Here is an 18,986-nt window from a genome sequence, read left to right as displayed (position 1 = left end):
GCACTTTCTATTGTTGATTTAATAAGACCCAAACTGGTCCTGTTACTTCAAATCCTTCTGAGCAAGAAATCTCTGTCATGTGGATCACCAAGGCTGTAACTAAGAAATACCTATGGCCATAAGACACAATACATTCTAGAAAATAATTTGACAATATGGAATGACAATGAAAGTTTTGTGCATATGTTAAGAATTCATATAGAGTTCTCCTCTGACTTATGAAGCATTCTATTCCATTACAAGGATATGTCCCAGGCAAGAAGACTGAATGAAAAAAAACAAAAAACTAAAAAACAAAATACTTGTTTTCATTAAATTATTATCAGTTCAAACAGAAACTGTAGGTAACTAGCATAATTTTGACACCTTCAGCAGCAATAGGATTCCTGAATGGAAGCAAGGCTTTTACCCTCAAAGCAAAGCTAAACTTGAAGTGGCTAGCAAAATAATTTTAGAATCTCCTCCAATTATCTTTTCACATATGTATACAGATAGCTCAGGTGTTTGTTTCAGATGTTGTTCCACTATTAGAAGATATATATTTATTGGTTTTTTTGACCTACACTAAGACTCAATATTATTACTTCTAACTCTTTTTGACCTACACTAAGACTCAATATTATTACTTCCAACTCTTTTTGACAAATTCCTTCTCCTATAAATATGTATAACCTAATTAGTTTAATCTTTTGGTTTCCTAGACCCTAATCAGGCTTAAATCTGTGCTATTGACTTCTAAGTTTCTGGGCTCCCATTTGAAACTTTTTATTAGTGAAATAAGAAAGAACAATAAAGGAAGAAAGAAATTAGAGACAGGAAGTCTACTGAATAGTGCTTACACTTCTGTTCATTTTTATATAGCTATAATAGTTATGTCATGTACAGATTTATTTATTCTGTGATTTCTATTCTAAGTATATCTATCACAAAGCCAAATATACATAAAAAAAACTTCAGAATTATACAAAATATCATAAATGCTGCATTTCATGACTGAGAAATACAATAAAAGCACCACGTTGCATTTCAAAGGAATCTTTTATGACAAATCTGAGCAAAGATCTGTAGCACTTCATGTTAAAGGCACTTTGCTGTGTAACGCCATTGTTCTTCAATACAATTGTTAGTGCTAGTTAATAGGAGAAAAATGTTAGCACCTTAAAAATAGGCAAAAACATGCACCTGAATAAGCCTTTGTCAAAAGTTCTAAATAATAAATTAAATAAAATATATGTAAAAATATTCTGAAAAGGTTTTCTATCTTCTGTTTAAATAGCTATATTGTCACTTTAATAATTTTATTCCCTCTGCTCTGCAAATAAATGTAGAAGACAAAACTTTCTCAAAATTCCCATTGTCCAGATAAAAATAGTAATCACATTTATCAGAGCATAATCTCAGCTGCTACAATTTCTCACAGTGTTATTCTTAGCTATAATATCTTCCTGAGAAATTTTAGCCCCCTATGGAACTATCTCCAATGCTAATTTGAGTTCCTCCCATGGTGCTGTTTTTTTATTAATTACTTTCACTTAGCGATTTTTTTTCTGATGTAATTTCATGAAAGAAATGTAAGCTCTTACCGTGTTGTTGGGATGGTAGTTGAGATGCAAACCACTGTCACACAGGGGAGAGGAAGTGCCACTGCTCTGGTCACTGGGGGCACCTAACACCAACATGGATATACAAACATGTATCATTAATCTATAATGCTATAATAAAAGTTTCTGTGTTGTGTGCTTGCATGTTTCCCTCTCCAATTGATTTTGTCATCTAAAAGTCAAGGTTCAACTCTCCCTTAGTGATTTGCAAAATAGTTATTAATCTGCTCAGTAAGAAAAAATCACAAATGTTTTTGCAAATCTGATAATAAATGGAAAATGTGCACTTCCTTAATTAGTTCTCACTTAAAGGAAACAGTCAGACAATGCTTTTGTCATTCTCTATGAAGTTCACAGGTTTAACAGTTCTTGTAGCAACTATACAGAGCTATATCTCATAAATCATATATGATAGGATCTATTCAAGTGCATGTTACTGTGCTTTACTCAGAGTTCTCTATGGCACCACATCCCTTCATAAAAGCAGCAATGAGTTACTGGGATTCTTATTTATTTAAGAAGATTTCTGGTGTTGTATTTTTTTTCTTGCCTCATTAAAGTTCAATACCTGGATACAAGATAAAGATGGTACTTCCACAACAGATTTTATATAAGATATATCAAAACTTAGTTTATTTAATTGCTACTGATGTAACATCAAGGCCTAGAAGTATTGGAATCAAACACTTTTTTGTTTTGTTGCTCCCTTTAGGAGAAAGAAGCAGAAAGTAGTGGTGCCAAAAGGCACAGGATAATTATACATATGCTTGGGTATGCTGCAACTGTATAATTACGCACCCACACTCACAATTTCAGACAATTGAAGGAAGTCAGCTGTCTCCATTTGCTTCTGATTGGGGCTAGCTTACTAAAACTCAGTTGGACTTAAAATATTAAACATTTTAGACAAATTTATTTTTAGGTACATATACACCTACATAAAAACTCCTGAATTTTAAATGAGAAAGTTAAGCCCTCAATACCCACATGATCTTATTTTTACATCTAGAACACAAAACTCCTGGACAAACTGTTATCTGGTGCTCCATGGAAAAATGCTTTTAAATACTCTACACCAAAATGTGAGCTACTGTAACCTAATGTAATTCCCCTGACTCAACTTTGCTGATTCACACCAGCCGAATACAAGGCGATCTGTTTTTCAAGCAACAGCTGCAGTCTTTTGTTTAAGGTGACTGCTAATATGAGATCTGGCAATACGAGAAGCTCATATTTGGGCCACAATGCTGACTAGAAAGCTGTTGTTAACCACCCCCAATGCACACTAGGTTCAGAAGCTGCAAGAATTCACAAGCATTGAATTAAGATTTATTTTGGTCAAGTAATAAAGGCTTACATGCACAATCTTCATTCAGTGGCAGTTTGAGAAATGCAGGTGCTCTTTTCAAAAAGGACACAGTTAGGGTCACTTCTTCCCCCGCATTGCGAAGGACCTGAACCTGGAAGAGAAACACAAACAGGACAATACATGTATGACCAAAACATAGCAGAAGTATAAGCAATGCCACCATGCAGTTTTCTTATACCTGCAATTTACTGCAATGACATCTTTCAAAAAGAAAGCAAGATGTAAAGCTTTCTATGTGCTCTGCTCCTAGTCACACTAACAGGTAATACTGGTGTGGAAACAGCACTGGCTGGTCTCTGATGTTTTTCAGCTGTGCACTTCCCCCTTCCAGATCTGGCATGAACAGTAACCCACATATATAAACTCTTTTTGGTTCAGTTTAGTTTTGCTGAGGTTGTTTCATAAATCTCCAACCAAAACAAAAGCTGTAGTTTCCACAGCTATGCCATAGTCCTGGCATGGTAGGACTATGAAGGAGTAGGGAGACAAATGAATCACCTATCCATGTGTGAATGCTCTTAGCCATATTTTCTCTCTCCCATAACTGCTTCTGTTCATGTCTTTAGCTTTTCTTTGATGTGGCTGATGACACCCCAAGCTACACAGCAGAGAAAGAGAAGTTCAGGCACCTTCCTAGATTGGTAAAGAGGAGACACATAAGCATCTAATCAAAATGCTATACTTAACAGGTGATAACTTACACTGGAATCATTTTATTTCATGAGAGCTATGAGGCGATTTAACTCTGGGTATCAGAATGAACATTACCAGTTGTTCTGCCTCTATAACTCGTTAATTTTATTAGGGTTAATTTAAGTTGCCTTTTTAATCTGGCATATATTTGTTCTCTTCCGCTGTGATCTCACTGTGTCCAGATAACTCACAAGTAACCCTTCTGCAATGCTGCTGTGTCAAAACACCTTATAAAGTAATTGATGCAATTATTTAATCCATGCCAATGAAAAGCCTATCCTACACATTTAACTGCATACATATATATTGCTATTTTCCAGGATACTTTCATGTGAAAATCACTGCACTACATCAAGCTAATTTAAAGCAACCCGTCAAGAAAAATTGTCAACTTCTCACTTAGGCACAATATTTCCTATTCCACACTGGCTGCTACAGAGGAGTAACAATGTGATGACACATTATTTGAATCAGTATCTGAAATCCACTCTGAAATTTTAGTCTGTTTATTATGTAAAATAGCACACTGGTTGTAAAGGCATACTTTGCAATGTAGTATGTATGCATGCCAAAAAACAAACATGTATCACAACAAATTTCATCAACTTAAATCACATCCCAAAACTTCTGCTGTAGCACAGAGATCTTCAGTGAGTACTTCCCATTTCTGATGTCTTAGACCTCAGAATTCAGAAATAACACTAATTTCATGAGAAGACAATGACACTGTCAGTGGAATAATCAGTCATATCAAGACTCTGAAGTCCTGGATTCCATCAGAGATCATCTTGTAACCTCAGCCTTCAAAGAAAACACATCTTCTCTCTTCTGTACCAGTCACATGGTTCAGAACAGTCATAGCCAAAGCAAACAGGAGGCATGTTTTCTATACTGAGATCACAGATGTGGATAGACAAAGTACAGGAAAAATAAAACTATCCTTTACCTTTTTAAAAATGTTTTTACTCAAGAACAGGGAAGAAATGGAGAAGTTACAGAATTAGAACTCTAACTTACAGAGTCACCTTTTGAAGATACCTAAGTGGATACCACCTGTGAAAAAAACTGAGAAGTAAACTCTGTTCCTGAACATTTTTTCTTCCAAAATTGAAACAAGCCACAAGTCTGCATGATCACATTTGATAACATTGCTGTAGAAATGCTAGAAGTTGTCCTAAATAGTCTGATATGACCTTTTTACTCCAAGCTTTCTCTCCTTCTCTCTCAAACTTATAGAATGAAAAATTGTGATGAAGAAGCTGGTACAAAATCTAGATGAAATCAGCAATACTTATTTAAGTAAAGCATATACTGGAGTACATAAAACATGTAAGCCAGAAAGTGATTGGACTTGACATGTAGAATAAAGAAATACAAAATACTGAAAAAGAAAACTACTAGTTAATGATTACTACAAAGAGAATAAATAAGCTACCAATCCCATGCCACTTACTTTTCAGTGATTATCAAATCAATTCTTGGAAATAAAGTTTATTGAAGAAACTTTGATTTTTAATTGAATTAACTGTCTTTTTGAAGCTTTCATTTGAAATCTTTACTGCAACTTTTTGCCTTTCTTTTATGTAAACAATGAACAATTGTTGAACTGTATTAAATCAGTGTGCCTTACAGGACTGGTTTACTTGATGTCCTCATTCAACATGCACTTTCCCTTAGTGTCCTTCCTCCTTGCAGAAAGAGAATGACATATGAGAGGAAATCTATTCTTACCGACAATTGCTGAGGAATGTTTTTAGGAATATACCGGAACAGCTAAAGTGAAATGGAAAAATTGATAACTTTTATAAGAGGTTAACAGCCAAAATAAATGTTGCTAGTTGCTATGGAGAGTTATGTCTCTGAAAAAAAAAAAAAATATATAGATGTTGAAAACAGGGAGTCAAACAGTTTGACTAGAAGATGGGTGGAAGGTGGGCTTCTAGATTTCACAAATGTGAGTGGAATCCCAACAATGAGAGATACTGGCATATTCTTTCTTTCTTCTCTTTCCATCATTGCCTGCCAGTACTGTAGCTAAAAATTTTACAGAGCAATTTCGTTAAAATGAGTCCTGCATGAATGCAAAAGTAGTGCTTGTTCAGGCTTGGAAAATCTATCTTAATGAAAATATATCTATCTGCACAAGTATATCTATGCAGATCTGAAAATGCATATTCCACTGACAAAGTGATATTTTTAAGAGGTAGATTTTATGACTTCTGAATAAAGTCTCTACATAACAATAACAGTAGTCTGAGCATTCAGTAATGCTTATAATAATGTTGTCCTTTAATTTTATAAAACCTTTTAAAGCGCCAGTTAAAGAAAACATTAGAGCATATGCTGATGTCTCTCTCAATATATTCACAAAAGCATTGACGTATGAAGTCCCTCTGACTTCAAGTATTTTTCTTGAATGAGACACTAAATTCACTCTTAAATTACAAATGAAATTTATACATAAATGAATTGACACAGTCTTAAACAGAAGACAACAAAATACATATATTCCTTAAGATTTGTGATTTCCATAACCAAAGCAAATATCACTCTTCACTGTAATTGAAAGCAAAAATTAGCTCATTAATGAATATCTTAAATTATTATCATTTGAAAAAACAAAAGAAGGATACTGTGCACTGTTATTCAATGTACTGGTTCATCTGCAGATCCCACAATACGTATTCTGGTACAATGACTTAAAGGCCCAAGGCTAGAAGGCTCGACACATGCATACAACTACCTCAAATTATGTTTAATTATGTACAAAAGGCAATTGTTTCTTTCAATAAAACTCATGTATGTGATATAGAATATTACAGATATTCACAGTAAAAATATGCCAGTGTGGGGAGATTTAAATTCCCATGCTCTAATATTTATCAGTTGTTATTTGCCCATAACAAAGCAATTAGTATAGTAGTTAAAATCATAAAAAATTTTCTTCCTTCACAAAATTTCTCTTACTGATGGATAGCACAAAGTAGAACATGATTTTGTGATAGCAGTTCCAACTCACGCTGCTCAACTGAAAGCATGCCTCAGATCATAGTTTGACATTACCAGAGAAGTTGGTTGCTGTCTGGTCAGAGAACTTGATTTAGATATTTAGATACAAAATCAAATGATTTGCACACTGGCATGGAAAGCTTCCTCAAGCAAAGGAAAAAGAAATGCATGTGCCAAGGGTGTATGAAGACATTAACTTCTATTCAGACACCACTTTTGCACCTAACTTGCTACCAGTATTGTTTTATAAAAGGGAAGGTGGATACAGTAATACTAGTAGTTACAGCAGAAAGATCATATTAAGCTTATCACTAAGCAATTATTCTGAAAAGTGGCAGAAAAAGGTTTAGTGTTTCTCAAGATGGCATGGGAATTGAACCAAGGTAGCACTAACACAGAGAATGTTCCAGCTACAAAGACACTATATAAAAGATCATTTCAAAGCAATATACACAGTCTCTTGGGATTTGATGCTTTTTGACAAGTTCCATCAGACTTAGCACTCAGAAGCAAAATTATTCTCAATTCCAAGTGACAGTGCTCATTTGAGCTAGATCATCAGGTGATTTCTCAGATGAACAGTGTCACACCAGTCTGTTATAACTATCTTCTGTCTTCACTCATCGATCTTTGCCACACCTGTTCTTATTGCCTTATGAGCCAATGTAGACATAAAAGTTCCAGTAACCTCAAGACTCAAGTACAAAGTAGAGCACTAAGTGATCTGCCTTTAAAAAGAGATAAAAAATATAATCATGTTCTGAGGTTCAAATACGAGCTACAGAGTACTCTGACTTCTGTCAGATTCTTCTTCAATGTCATGCCAAGGTAAAAAGAAAATTCTATCACTTCCGTGATATACTGACAACCAAGGTGGAAGAAAAGATTAATTTTTAAACTTGTAAAATGGTATTTTTTAAGTCTTATTATTATGCTCCATAATCAGCACTAAAATGCTTAGGAATATTAGAATAGCAACAGACAGCAATTATTGCTGAGTTAGATGCTTTCTTTTCAAAAATAATATAGGAGAGCCTCAGCAAAAGATAATCATGCAAAAAAATGGAGGAGGAAAAATTAAAAACTAACAGAATCACAAAAGTAAAAGACTGCCAGAAAAGATGTTCTGGCAGCATTTTCCTGTTCTTCATTCATTAAATTTAGCATCATTAATAAACATAATCCTCCCAAAATATTGCTAGAAGTGCTTAATTTGCATTCCTTAGGTCATGTACTCTAATTTGGAATTCTGTTTTACTAAAGATTGCATATTACTGGTCATCACAGTTCATATTCAATCAAATTATTAGCAGGCCAATACAGAAACTAAAACAAGCAAGGAATTAGAACTTGATAAAATTTTAGTATTTGAAGAATGGAAATGCCAGTGGTAGGCCCCAAACTCAAAACTCCATATCACCCTCAGAAAAATAAAAAATTATTTCATTATAAATTCTGACTATATTGCTTACAATGATCTATCTGTATTTTCTCTGAATCGTACCAGCTAACCTTCAGACTGTCAATTCTGAGTTGACAGAACACAAGAGGAAATGGTTTCAAGCTCAAAGAGGGTAGATTTAGGTTAGAATATAAAGAAAAAATTATTTACGGTGAGGGTGGTGAGGCACCGGAACAAGCTGCCCAGTGACAAGGTTGATGTGTCCCTGGAGACTTTCAAGATGAGGCTGGATGAGGCCCTTGCCAACCTGATCTACCTGTCGATATCCCTTTTCATTGGAGGAGAGTTGGACAAGATGGCCTTCAGAGGTCCCTTCCAACTTTAAGGATTCTATGATTCTGTGATTTTAATGCAAAAGTCACTTTCAAACAGTGAGTTCTCTTAATGCTCCCTAAACTTTATTCCACGGATTTCTATTAGTCTGGGACCATAGTCTGCAGAAGAAACAAGTACACGCAGATACACCAATTAGTCACTGAACAATCATTCATCCCAGCAAGAAAATGAGTAGAAAATAATGTATCACTATTGTAAAAGGATACCATATAGTGCAAAGATTAATATTATAAGTGTTGAAAAATTTATACTTCATTGCACATTACGTTTAAATGTTTCTTGTATCCTATAGCATATATTACAATATACACAACATGGACAAAATTTATTTTCATGTTCTAACTAAAGTGTAAGTAATGAGTCAACTGAAATTTGACTTGTGTATAGAGCTTACTTGAGTATTTACATGATACACAGTTACTTGTATCTCACATATGACAAAAATAATCTATGCAAGTAAACAAACTTCAAAGAACCAGAAGACTAATCCAAACTCTATCCATCTTTCATGAGTTTTTTCAATACACCTATATGTAGAGAGTCAATGCTAGAGCTGAATCACAGAAGTGCCAATCCTTTTTTTCTCATTATCAACCCCCATCCTCTAGAATTACTCAACTACACTGAATAATCTGTGCAGCTATACAGTTTCAAAAACTCCTCTTCTTTAAACTTTCATAGCTATTCAATTTTTTATTGAAACTTAACATATACTCAACTGCTGGGCACCCACAATCTTTCTATACTAATTTATAAACACACTTTTAAATTATATATTTAAAGAGTTTCAAAACAGCTGACTGATAAAAATGAACAAAGCCCCTTAATAGTACAGAAAATGTTAAAAATAAATAGAATCATTGATAGTATAGTTGAAACTAAATTGTGTTTATTCTACATTTTTTTTAAATGGTATGACATTAATAGCTTGAAAAGTTTTGGACAAAAGAAAAAAAAAATTTCAACTTTGGATATCACAACTGTATGAGGCTGATAAAGCCATCATCATTTAGATAAACTACTTAACCCATTGTCTGTCAAATATTTTAAGTCAAGAAGCCTACTTATGATTTTACTACTTGTAGTAAAATGCATATTTCATCTCCTACTGATTTACGTGCCTTAATTACAATAGAATTTATTTGTGTAAGTCTCTCATTGGTATCAGAGCTCAGAAATACAAATAGGAACCAGAATTTGGTTTGGATCAATCTTACTGTCGCCTTCCAAATAAAAAAATAATCAAATCTACTTTAGAATTAATATGCGATCTGTTTATAAGCAAAATAAAACTCCTCCTGGAATCGAGTATTTACAGTACTGTTATGACAACACCTACAGACTTCTCCAAAGCTTTCCCAAAAGGTTTCACAACACCATCATACCTGTGTTAACTTTTGTGTACAATCAGATTAACAACAGATCACCACCCATCAGCCTGCAATGCATTTCTCCTTTAAGACACAAGATGTTTTTGACTATTAGTCAGAAACCAACTGTGACAGCAGGCTTTACTGAGACAGTTGTTCTTTTTTAGCTGCTCTTGACTACATGTGGTGGAGAATATTCAAAGAAAGCTATCAACATCTGCAGAATGTTTAAGCAACCTGCAAAAGCTGTGCACGTGGCTTCTCCGTAACAAATGGCAATTGCTTTTTACCTTCAAGGAACCTTGATGCAAAACTTCAAAGACTTTTTTGTCCACTTTTTCTTAAAAAACAATCTAGGACATTTTAACACAGAGATCAGATGTAGAAATTCCTCCTACTTAATCATATCTGCATAAAATCCTTTACTAGTCGCACAAGTAGCATGGGGCACTAGTCCCATAAAATATGAAGACATTATCCATGTCATATTCGGAAAAATAAATAACATCAGCTATATTCACACTTATATGCATGAGTTCTAGACTATGTAGATATGGTTTGAGTGAAGACCATTAAAAATCCTTCCATGAATAGAAATGTACTTTCTAATGATAGAAGACATTATGCTAAAGCCAAAAAGCTTCAGATGAAAGCTTTAGCACTTCTAACATTTTTTTCTCTTCTAAGTAACTGTAAATAAAAAAATTGAAGTGAGGTTGAAAGTGGAAATTCTTTTTCCTAGCAAGTTGAAAGAGGAATTGAACACTGACTTGGAATTAAGGACTTGAGATTTTCCAGGTAAAGTGTGCTTCCCATTACAGAAGTGAGAGAAGGAAATAATTACTTACTGCAGAAAATAAGTTATAGGAGGAAATAATTCCAATCTAATTTTCCATGTTAAGGATTTAGAGGCTCATTTTTACCCTCACAGTTTGGTCACACTGCACTTTATTATTATTTTTTTTGTTAGAGTAATGAACCCTTAAAGGGTCTGAACTTTCTAGACTTCATTAATAACACAGAAGCTGCTTCTTTATCTACTAAACAGACAAGAATTCACTGCTTCTTCAGTAAACTTTTTAGACACTTCAAATTTACCAGAAAAAGCGCTTTCACAGTTGATCAATATATATGACATTTTTAACGCATTTACTAAACAAGTTTCTTATTTCTGCATGCTGTTTGTGAAAATATCATAAGTAATATGCAAAATTCAGGCATGTTACCATACCAAATATCATGTTGACTCCTGTTCCTGTTCCTAGTATTTCAAGAGTGAAAGTTGCCTATTTGGCAATTTGAAGTACAATCTTAAATTTCAAATATTTTCTGAATAGAGATATGTCTGAGGTTGTTCAAAACATTGTTTGAATGCTTGTCTGAGAAAGCAGAACCCCAGTTTAAGTGAGGGGGTGATGATGGAATCAGTAACAGAATAAGTGTGCTTACACTAATCCCACTGCAAGACCGGGGTCAAATACACAGCCAGTGGCAAATTTCACATTTACATATTCAATATAAAATTTGCTGATGGCAAATATGACCTTAACATTTACTTTTCATGAACAGTCACACTAATCAAGCACCAGCATATAAGTCCTCATGAAAAATTAATAAAAAGTAGTCTTAAAGACTTTGAAATCAAATTTTAATTCTAAATTTGAATAAATATTAATGTGCAAGCCTAGTGCTATTTGTTCAACACTAAATGTTATCAACTTCACAATGACATAAAGCATAATTATTGGACAAATTTGTATATTAAGTAATGTTTTAGATCAATGTATGCAGTTAACTGTTAAGCTTCTTGGCAGTGAGGCTCTAATCTCAGAGAAAGATATTTCAGTAGTTCTGGAAATGTGCTCAGTGGCAGAAGTTTTCAACTGAGAAAATGCGTAATAAGAGTCTTTAGTGACATTTAAGTAATGGTATCCTTTTCACTGTGGAGAAATAATTCTACTGTATCTAACTGAAACTGAGAAACGGACTTGGTACTTCATAAATATTATTAAAAACTGAGAAAAAAAGAGTCCTTAGCTCATCAAAACACTTTAGTTTTTACTTTTAGGCAAAGGCATACATATTTTGCTTAGCTGGGATCCAACACAGTTATCCAAAAATATGAAACATCGATAAAAAATATTGTCTAAACATTTTTTTTACATTTTTTTTCAATAGCGTCTAAATTTTAAATTTTGGGAGAACTGAATTTGGAGGTACTCATATTGGGTATTAATTAACTGGAGGACATTTACAGATACTTTACTAGCTTACATTGTTGACAAGCTACTCTCCATCATATTTGAAAACTCATTGTCTTCAGGTTAAGTCCGTGGTGATCAGAAAAAGAGAAATATCACTCCTATTTTTAAGAAAGGGAGAAAGGAAAATCTGAGGAACTACAGGCCAGCAAGCTTTACCTCCATGCCTGTGAAGATCTTTCTGGAAGATACATGAAGACGTATGTGAGACAAGGATGTGATCTGAGACAGCCAGCACAGCTTCACCAAGGGAATATTTTGCCTCACCGATCTGGTGACCTTCTGTGATGAAGTGATGGTACCAATGGACAAAGGTAGGGCAACTGATGTCATCTATCTGGTCTTCTGCAAGGCCTTTAACATGATCCCATACTACATCTTTATCTCTAAATTGGAGAAATGTGGATTTAAAGGGTGGACTATCCAGTGGATAAAGGAAGGGATGCTATCCAGATGGACCTGGACAAACTTGAAAATTGGGCCCACATAAACTTAATGGATTTCATCAATAAGTCCAATTGAAAGATGCCACACTTTTGTCAGAGCAATCCCAGATACACGCACAGACTTGGAGAAGAACTCACTGACAGCACCCTTGTGGAGAAGGACTTGGGGGTGCTAATGGATGAAGATCCAGGCATGAGTCAGCAGTGTGAGCATGCACCCTGGAAGGCCAACTGCATCCTGGGCTGCATTAAAAGAGGGGTGGCCAGCAGGGCAAGGGTGTTGATTATCCCTCTCTACTCAGCCACCATGAGATCCTACCAAGAGTACTTACTGTGTCCAAGCCTGCAGCCCCCAATACAAGAAAGATGCAGAGGAGGGCCATGAAGATGACCAGAGGGCTAGAGCACCTCTCCAATGAAAAGACTGAAGGAGTTGGGCTTGTTCAGCCTGGAGAAGAGAAGGCTTCAAGAAGATCTACTGTCAACGGTTTACGGGCTGGTTCGGCCCGGTTCCGTGACTAGAAGGGCGGAGGGATCCGCGGATCCGCGCCCCCGGAAAAAAAAGAAAATAAGGGACCCCGAAATAATTGAAAACAGTGGCAACAATCTGAGGTAAAACAAAGTAATTTACTAAATATGGTATCAACAGAATTTTATAAGGAGAGAGAATGTGAAATTGATGGTGGATCGGCCTTACCACAACGCTGAGATGAGAAGCGCAGGCAGAGAAGCGCAGGCGAGAAGCGCAGGCAGAGAAGCGCAAGCGAAGCAGCGCAGGCAGAGAAGCGCAAGCGAAGCAGCGCAGGCAGAGAAGAGAGCATCAGGTGACCTTGCCGGGAGTTATATCTCCTCGCTGACCGCAAAGCCCCCTGGGGAAACGTAGCTGCTCTTCTCCGCTGGACAGGCACCCGGAACTTGAGCATCAGCAGTCAAACCCCCAGTACATTGCATGATGTTATGATGTGGAATACCGATAATGAAAAATCATGAAACCATGACATTCCACCCCTTATTCCACATCACTACATCATGCTTAATATAGACAAACAAAATATAAACACACGCACTAGGAATTACTGACTGCACTCCCTCAACATCAAGTTCCCTTGCGGTACACATTGAACATCCCCGTTTTCCTGCATCACCCACCAAGTGGACCCAGGTCCCTGGGCAAAAACAGTTCCACGAAGAGGTTTGTCCTTCTCAGAGGCTGGAATAACCCAAACTGCCTTTCCCAACATATTCTTTACATGTACAACAGGGACTTTATCTCCCTCTACGGTATGTAGGGAGCTGGACTGGGTTGGACCACCACGATTGATAGATCCTCTGGTATTGACTAACCAGGTGGCTTCTGCCAAATGCTTCTCCCAGTGCTTAAATGTACCGCCTCCCATTGCTTTCAGCATAGTTTTTAACAACCCATTGTATCGTTCAATCTTACCTGAGGCCGGTGCATGGTAGGGAATATGGTAAATCCACTCAATACCATGACCTTTAGCCCAGGTACCTACAAGAGAATTTTTAAAATGAGTCCCATTATCTGACTCAATTCTTTCTGGGGTACCATGTCGCCACAGGACTTGTGTCTCAAGACCTAGTATGGTATTTCGGGCGGTAGCGTGGGGTACTGCATAGGTTTCAAGCCACCCAGTTGTTGCCTCCACCATGGTGAGCACATAACGCTTACCATTACGAGATCGTGGCAAGGTGATATAGTCAACCTGCCATGCCTCCCCATATTTGTACTTTTGCCATCGCCCTTCCTCCCAGAGAGGTTTCATTCTCTTGGCTTGTTTAATTGTGGCACACGTGTCACAGTCGTGAATGATTTGCGCAATAGCATCCATAGTTAAATCCACCCCTCGGTCTCTAGCCCACTTATATGTCGCATCTCTCCCTTGATGGCCTGAGGTCTCATGGGCCCATCGGGCTAGAAATAATTCACCCTTGTTCTGCCAGTCCAGATCTATTTGGGCCACCTCAATTCTGGCAGCTCTGTCTACCTGATGGTTATTTTGCTGCTCTTCAGTAGCCCTATTCTTGGGCACATGGGCATCTACGTGACGCACCTTTATAACCATATTCTTTATTCGGGCAGCAATATCTTTCCACAGGTCAGCAGCCCAAATAGGTTTACCCTTTCTTTGCCAGTTGTTTTGCTCCCACTGCTGTAACCACCCCCATAGAGCATTTGCCACCATCCACGAGTCAGTGTAAACATAAAGCATTGGCCACCTCTCCCGTTCAGCAACATCCAAGGCCAGTTGGACAGCCTTTACCTCTGCAAATTGGCTCGATTCTCCTTTTCCTTCAGTGGCCTCTGCAACTTGTCGTGTGGGGCTCCACACAGCGGCTTTCCATCTGCGGTGTTTCCCCACAATACAACACGATCCATCTGTGAATAGGGCATATGTCTTCTCATTTTCGGGTAGTTCATTATATGGTGGGGCCTCTTTAGCACGTGATATCTCTTCTGCTGGCGGTGTTCCAAACTTTTTGCCTTCAGGCCAGTCCATGATCACCTCTAGGATTCCTGGACGGTTGAGATTCCCGATCCGCGCTCGCTGCGTAATCAGCGCAATCCACTTACTCCAAGTGGCATCAGTAGCATGATGGGTGGAGGGACCCTTTCCCTTGAACATCCAGTTCAGCACTGGCAGTCGAGGTGCCAGAAGGAGCTGTGTTTCTGTACCGATTACTTCGGAAGCAGCCCGAACCCCCTCATACGCGGCTAAGATCTCCTTCTCAGTTGGAGTGTAGCACTCTTCAGACCCTCTGTACGCCCGACTCCAGAATCCCAGGGGTCGGCCTCGGGTCTCTCCTGAGGCTCTTTGCCACAAACTCCAAGTGGGACCTTTCTCTCCAGCAGCAGTGTAGAGGATGTTCTTCGCATCCTGTTCCATCCGTACTGGCCCCAGGGCCACGGCACGGGCTATCTCTTGTTTAATCTGCTCAAAAGCCTGCTGCTGCTCAGGACCCCACATAAAATCATTCTTCTTCCGTGTCACCTGATAAAGGGGGCTTACAATGAGGCTGTAGTTTGGAACATGCATTCTCCAAAAACCCACTACACCCAGGAACGATTGTGTCTCTTTCTTATTAGTGGGTGGAGACATGGCACTGATTTTGTTGATCACATCTGTTGGGATGTGACGACGGCCATCTTGCCACTTTATACCTAGGAACTGAATTTCCTGGGCAGGCCCTTTCACTTTGCTTCGCTTAATAGCGAAACCAGCACGCAGAAGGATCTGGATTATTTGCTCTCCTTTCTCAAAAACTTCCTTTGCTGTGTTGCCCCACACGATGATGTCATCAATATACTGTAAGTGCTCAGGAGCACCTCCCTGTTCCAGTGCAGCTTGGATCAACCCATGGCAAATGGTTGGGCTATGTTTCCACCCCTGGGGCAAACGATTCCAGGTATACTGAATGCCCCTCCAGGTGAAAGCAAACTGTGGCCTAGATTCTTTGGTCAAAGGAATGGAGAAAAAGGCGTTAGCAATATCAATGGTGGCGTACCATTTGGCTGCCTTTGACTCCAATTCATATTGGAGTTCTAACATATCTGGCACAGCAGCACTCAATGGGGGTGTGACTTCATTCAGGCCACGGTAGTCCACCGTCAGCCTCCATTCTCCACTGGCTTTACGCACTGGCCATATGGGGCTGTTAAAAGGTGAGTGAGTCTTGCTAATCACTCCCTGATTCTCTAGTTGGTGAATCAGCTTCTGAATGGGGAGCAAGGAATCCCTGTTGGTGCGGTACTGCCGTCTGTGCACCGTTTTTGTAGCAATCGGTACTTGTTGCTCTTTCACTCGTAGCAACCCCACGGCAGATGGATCTTCTGACAGGCCAGGCAAAATAGACAACTGCTTAACACCTTCTGTGTCTACAGCAGCTATTCCAAAGGCCCATCGATACCCTTTGGGATCCTTAAAATATCCCCTTCTGAGGTAATCAATACCAAGTATGCATGGAGCCCCTGGGCCAGTCACAATAGGGTGCTTTTGCCAGTCTTTACCAGTGAGGCTGATTTCGGCCTCCAACATAGTTAGCTCTTGGGAACCTCCAGTCACCCCATGAATATAAATTGATTTTGTCCCTTGGTGACTCGAGGGCATTAGAGTGCACTGTGCACCAGTATCCACCAGGGCCTTATATTTTCGTGATTCTGATGTGCCAGGCCATCTAATCCACACAGTCCAATAAACTCTATTATCCCTTTCCCCCCCTGGCTGGGGGCAGGGCCCCTCTATTTGTTACCTTCATTGTCTGCAGCAACTGGAGCAATCACCTTTTTGGAGAAGTTCACCTTGGTGGTTGATTTGTCTTGTAACTCTCTTACCCGTGCTTGAAGTACAGGAGTAGGTTGTTTATGCCACTCCTTCATATCTTCTCCATGGTCACGTAGGTAATGCCACAAGGCAAAACGTGATGTGGTCTTACTGTTGTCACTTGCTCGAGCAGGAGAACGTCTTCTTTTGATGGCTGAGACATTAGATGCCACCGGCTGGGAGGAAATCAAGTTGATGAGCCCCTCCAATAGGCTGTTTTGGGAATTCTGGTCCCCATTTGATGTATCCGTTACCTCCATGGATTTATCAGCTTCAGGCACGGTTGATAGTTTGTCTATTATATCTTCTTGTTTGTTTTCCATTCTGTCCAGCTTTTCAGCTACCTTTGTAATGGCTGAAACACAAGCTCGCAGAGGGCTTAAATGTAACTCAAAGTCTTGAAGTTTATTAACCAATTCACTTATAAGGGGTCTTCTTTCCCCTCTGCCATACATTGCTGCAAATGTGCTGGCGTACCTTTCTGGTGCGGTCTTTGTGAATGTACGCCACATGTTTGGTGTACACCTGACTCTCTCGGGATCATGCTCTTGGTCTGGCTCGTCAGGAATGAAATCGGGGCTATGTAGCATTTCCACCACAGCATATTCTCTTAAATAACAGATGCCTTCTTCCATATCAGCCCATTTCTTTTTCTCAGGCATCAGATCATCTTTGAAGGGGTATCTTTCTTTTACAGCTAACAACATCCGCTTCCAGAGGGTAAAGGCCTGGTTCTGGCATGTACTAATACCTCTGTCAATGGCTGAGTCCCTGGCAATGCCACCCAGTTGGCGAGCTTCTCTACTATCCAGCCACACACTGTTGGCCCCATTGTCCCAACATCGAAGTAACCAAGTGGCAATAGGCTCATTTGGGTGACGTGAAAAGTCTTTTCTCAGACTTCGAATTTCATTCATTTTCAGAGATCGATCAACAATAGTAACGATATCTTGCTCACCTCTTACTCTTTCGGGACTTCTTGTTGCCCTCATTGGCGCTGGTGACCGTGGTCTTACTGAGGGCCCCTCCCCTGGACTTAGGGGTGCTTCTTGTGGATCTTGGAGCCACTCCTCTGGACCTCTCTCCTCTTCTTTCTTCTCTTCTAACTGAGTCGAGATTCGTTTCATTTTCCGTCCTCTTACAGGGGCAAGTGACATCAATTGTGGTGCTTCTTGTAGTTGATCAGGTTGGTCAGTTCCAATGCTCTCATCCTCCAGTTCAGCTCGGAGCCTGTCTCGTTCGATTATGAGAGTATCTAGCTCAGATTGGAGGGTGTCTTGTTGAGATTGAAGACTGTTGAGTTTGGATTGCAGGGAGTCTCTCTCAATTCGGAGGGCATCTCTCTCAGATTGGAGGCTGTTTCTCTCGACCAGGAGACTCTCTCGCTCATTTTGCACTGTTTCCCTGAGACTCTCCTTTTCAATTTCACAAACTCTCTCCCTCTCCAGGATAGTATTGAATAAGGCCCGGTAAGCATTAGCCAGGCCCCAAATAATTTGGGCCTCCTCAGATCTTCCTGAGCCGCGACATTCCTGTCTCAAATATCTGTTTAAATTTTCAGGGTCTTTCAGGTGTTCTGGAGTAAAGTTCCATGACACCGAAGATTTCCATCTCTCTAAAGTCTCACCCAGGCCTCTCCACATTCCCTGCCACTCAGTATTTACTGGTTTTGGGGCAGACTTCCTCAAAATATAATAAATACTAATAATAAGTGAAATGGTGAGCAGTACATTCACGGAGATTAATAACGTGATCAGGTGAGCATTGAAAATCCACATAAAGAATTCAAAGGAGAGGCTGGAAACCTGCTTAAAAATCCCCAACCCTGTAAAATTAGCAGCTCCCTCTGGAATGGTATGCCACATAATATGCAGATGCCACATAGTTATTTCCATCCATGTTTTCAATTGGCTATATATACCTATTGCTCCATAGAGCAAAGTGGTGAACTTAATTAAGGCCCAGTATGTTTTTAGCATTAAGAAAGAAGAGACAGTGGCATGCAGCCCCTTAAAAGGCAGTTTCAGTAGAGAAAGCATTTTTTCTCTTTTTTTTTTTTTTTCTTTTACAGAAACAAGATAGCAAGGCTCAAAGTTTAC

At 38.7% G+C, this 18,986-nt stretch overlaps 1 protein-coding gene across 9 annotated transcripts in view; it reads right to left on the bottom strand.

Annotated features, from left to right (window-relative positions):
• Positions 1 to 18,986, bottom strand: part of SNTG1 (syntrophin gamma 1) — a 337,041-nt gene that overhangs the window by 99,705 nt on the left and 218,350 nt on the right. For all 9 annotated transcript variants that reach the window (XM_085221072.1, XM_085221079.1, XM_085221074.1 and 6 more), the window contains 2 exons: positions 2,959 to 3,061; positions 1,584 to 1,666 (listed from right to left, as the gene is read on the bottom strand). In XM_085221072.1, coding sequence (XP_085077198.1) covers positions 1,584 to 1,666; positions 2,959 to 3,061 — 186 coding nt within the window. The remainder of the gene's footprint in view (positions 1 to 1,583; positions 1,667 to 2,958; positions 3,062 to 18,986) is intronic.

The sequence above is a fragment of the Meleagris gallopavo genome, chromosome 3, assembly GCF_905368555.1.
Source record: "Meleagris gallopavo chromosome 3, MGAL_WU_HG_1.1, whole genome shotgun sequence".
Taxonomy (NCBI): domain Eukaryota; kingdom Metazoa; phylum Chordata; class Aves; order Galliformes; family Phasianidae; genus Meleagris; species Meleagris gallopavo.
The sequence above is the reverse complement of the archived record's forward strand: the minus strand, read 5'-3'. Positions and strand labels throughout refer to the sequence as shown.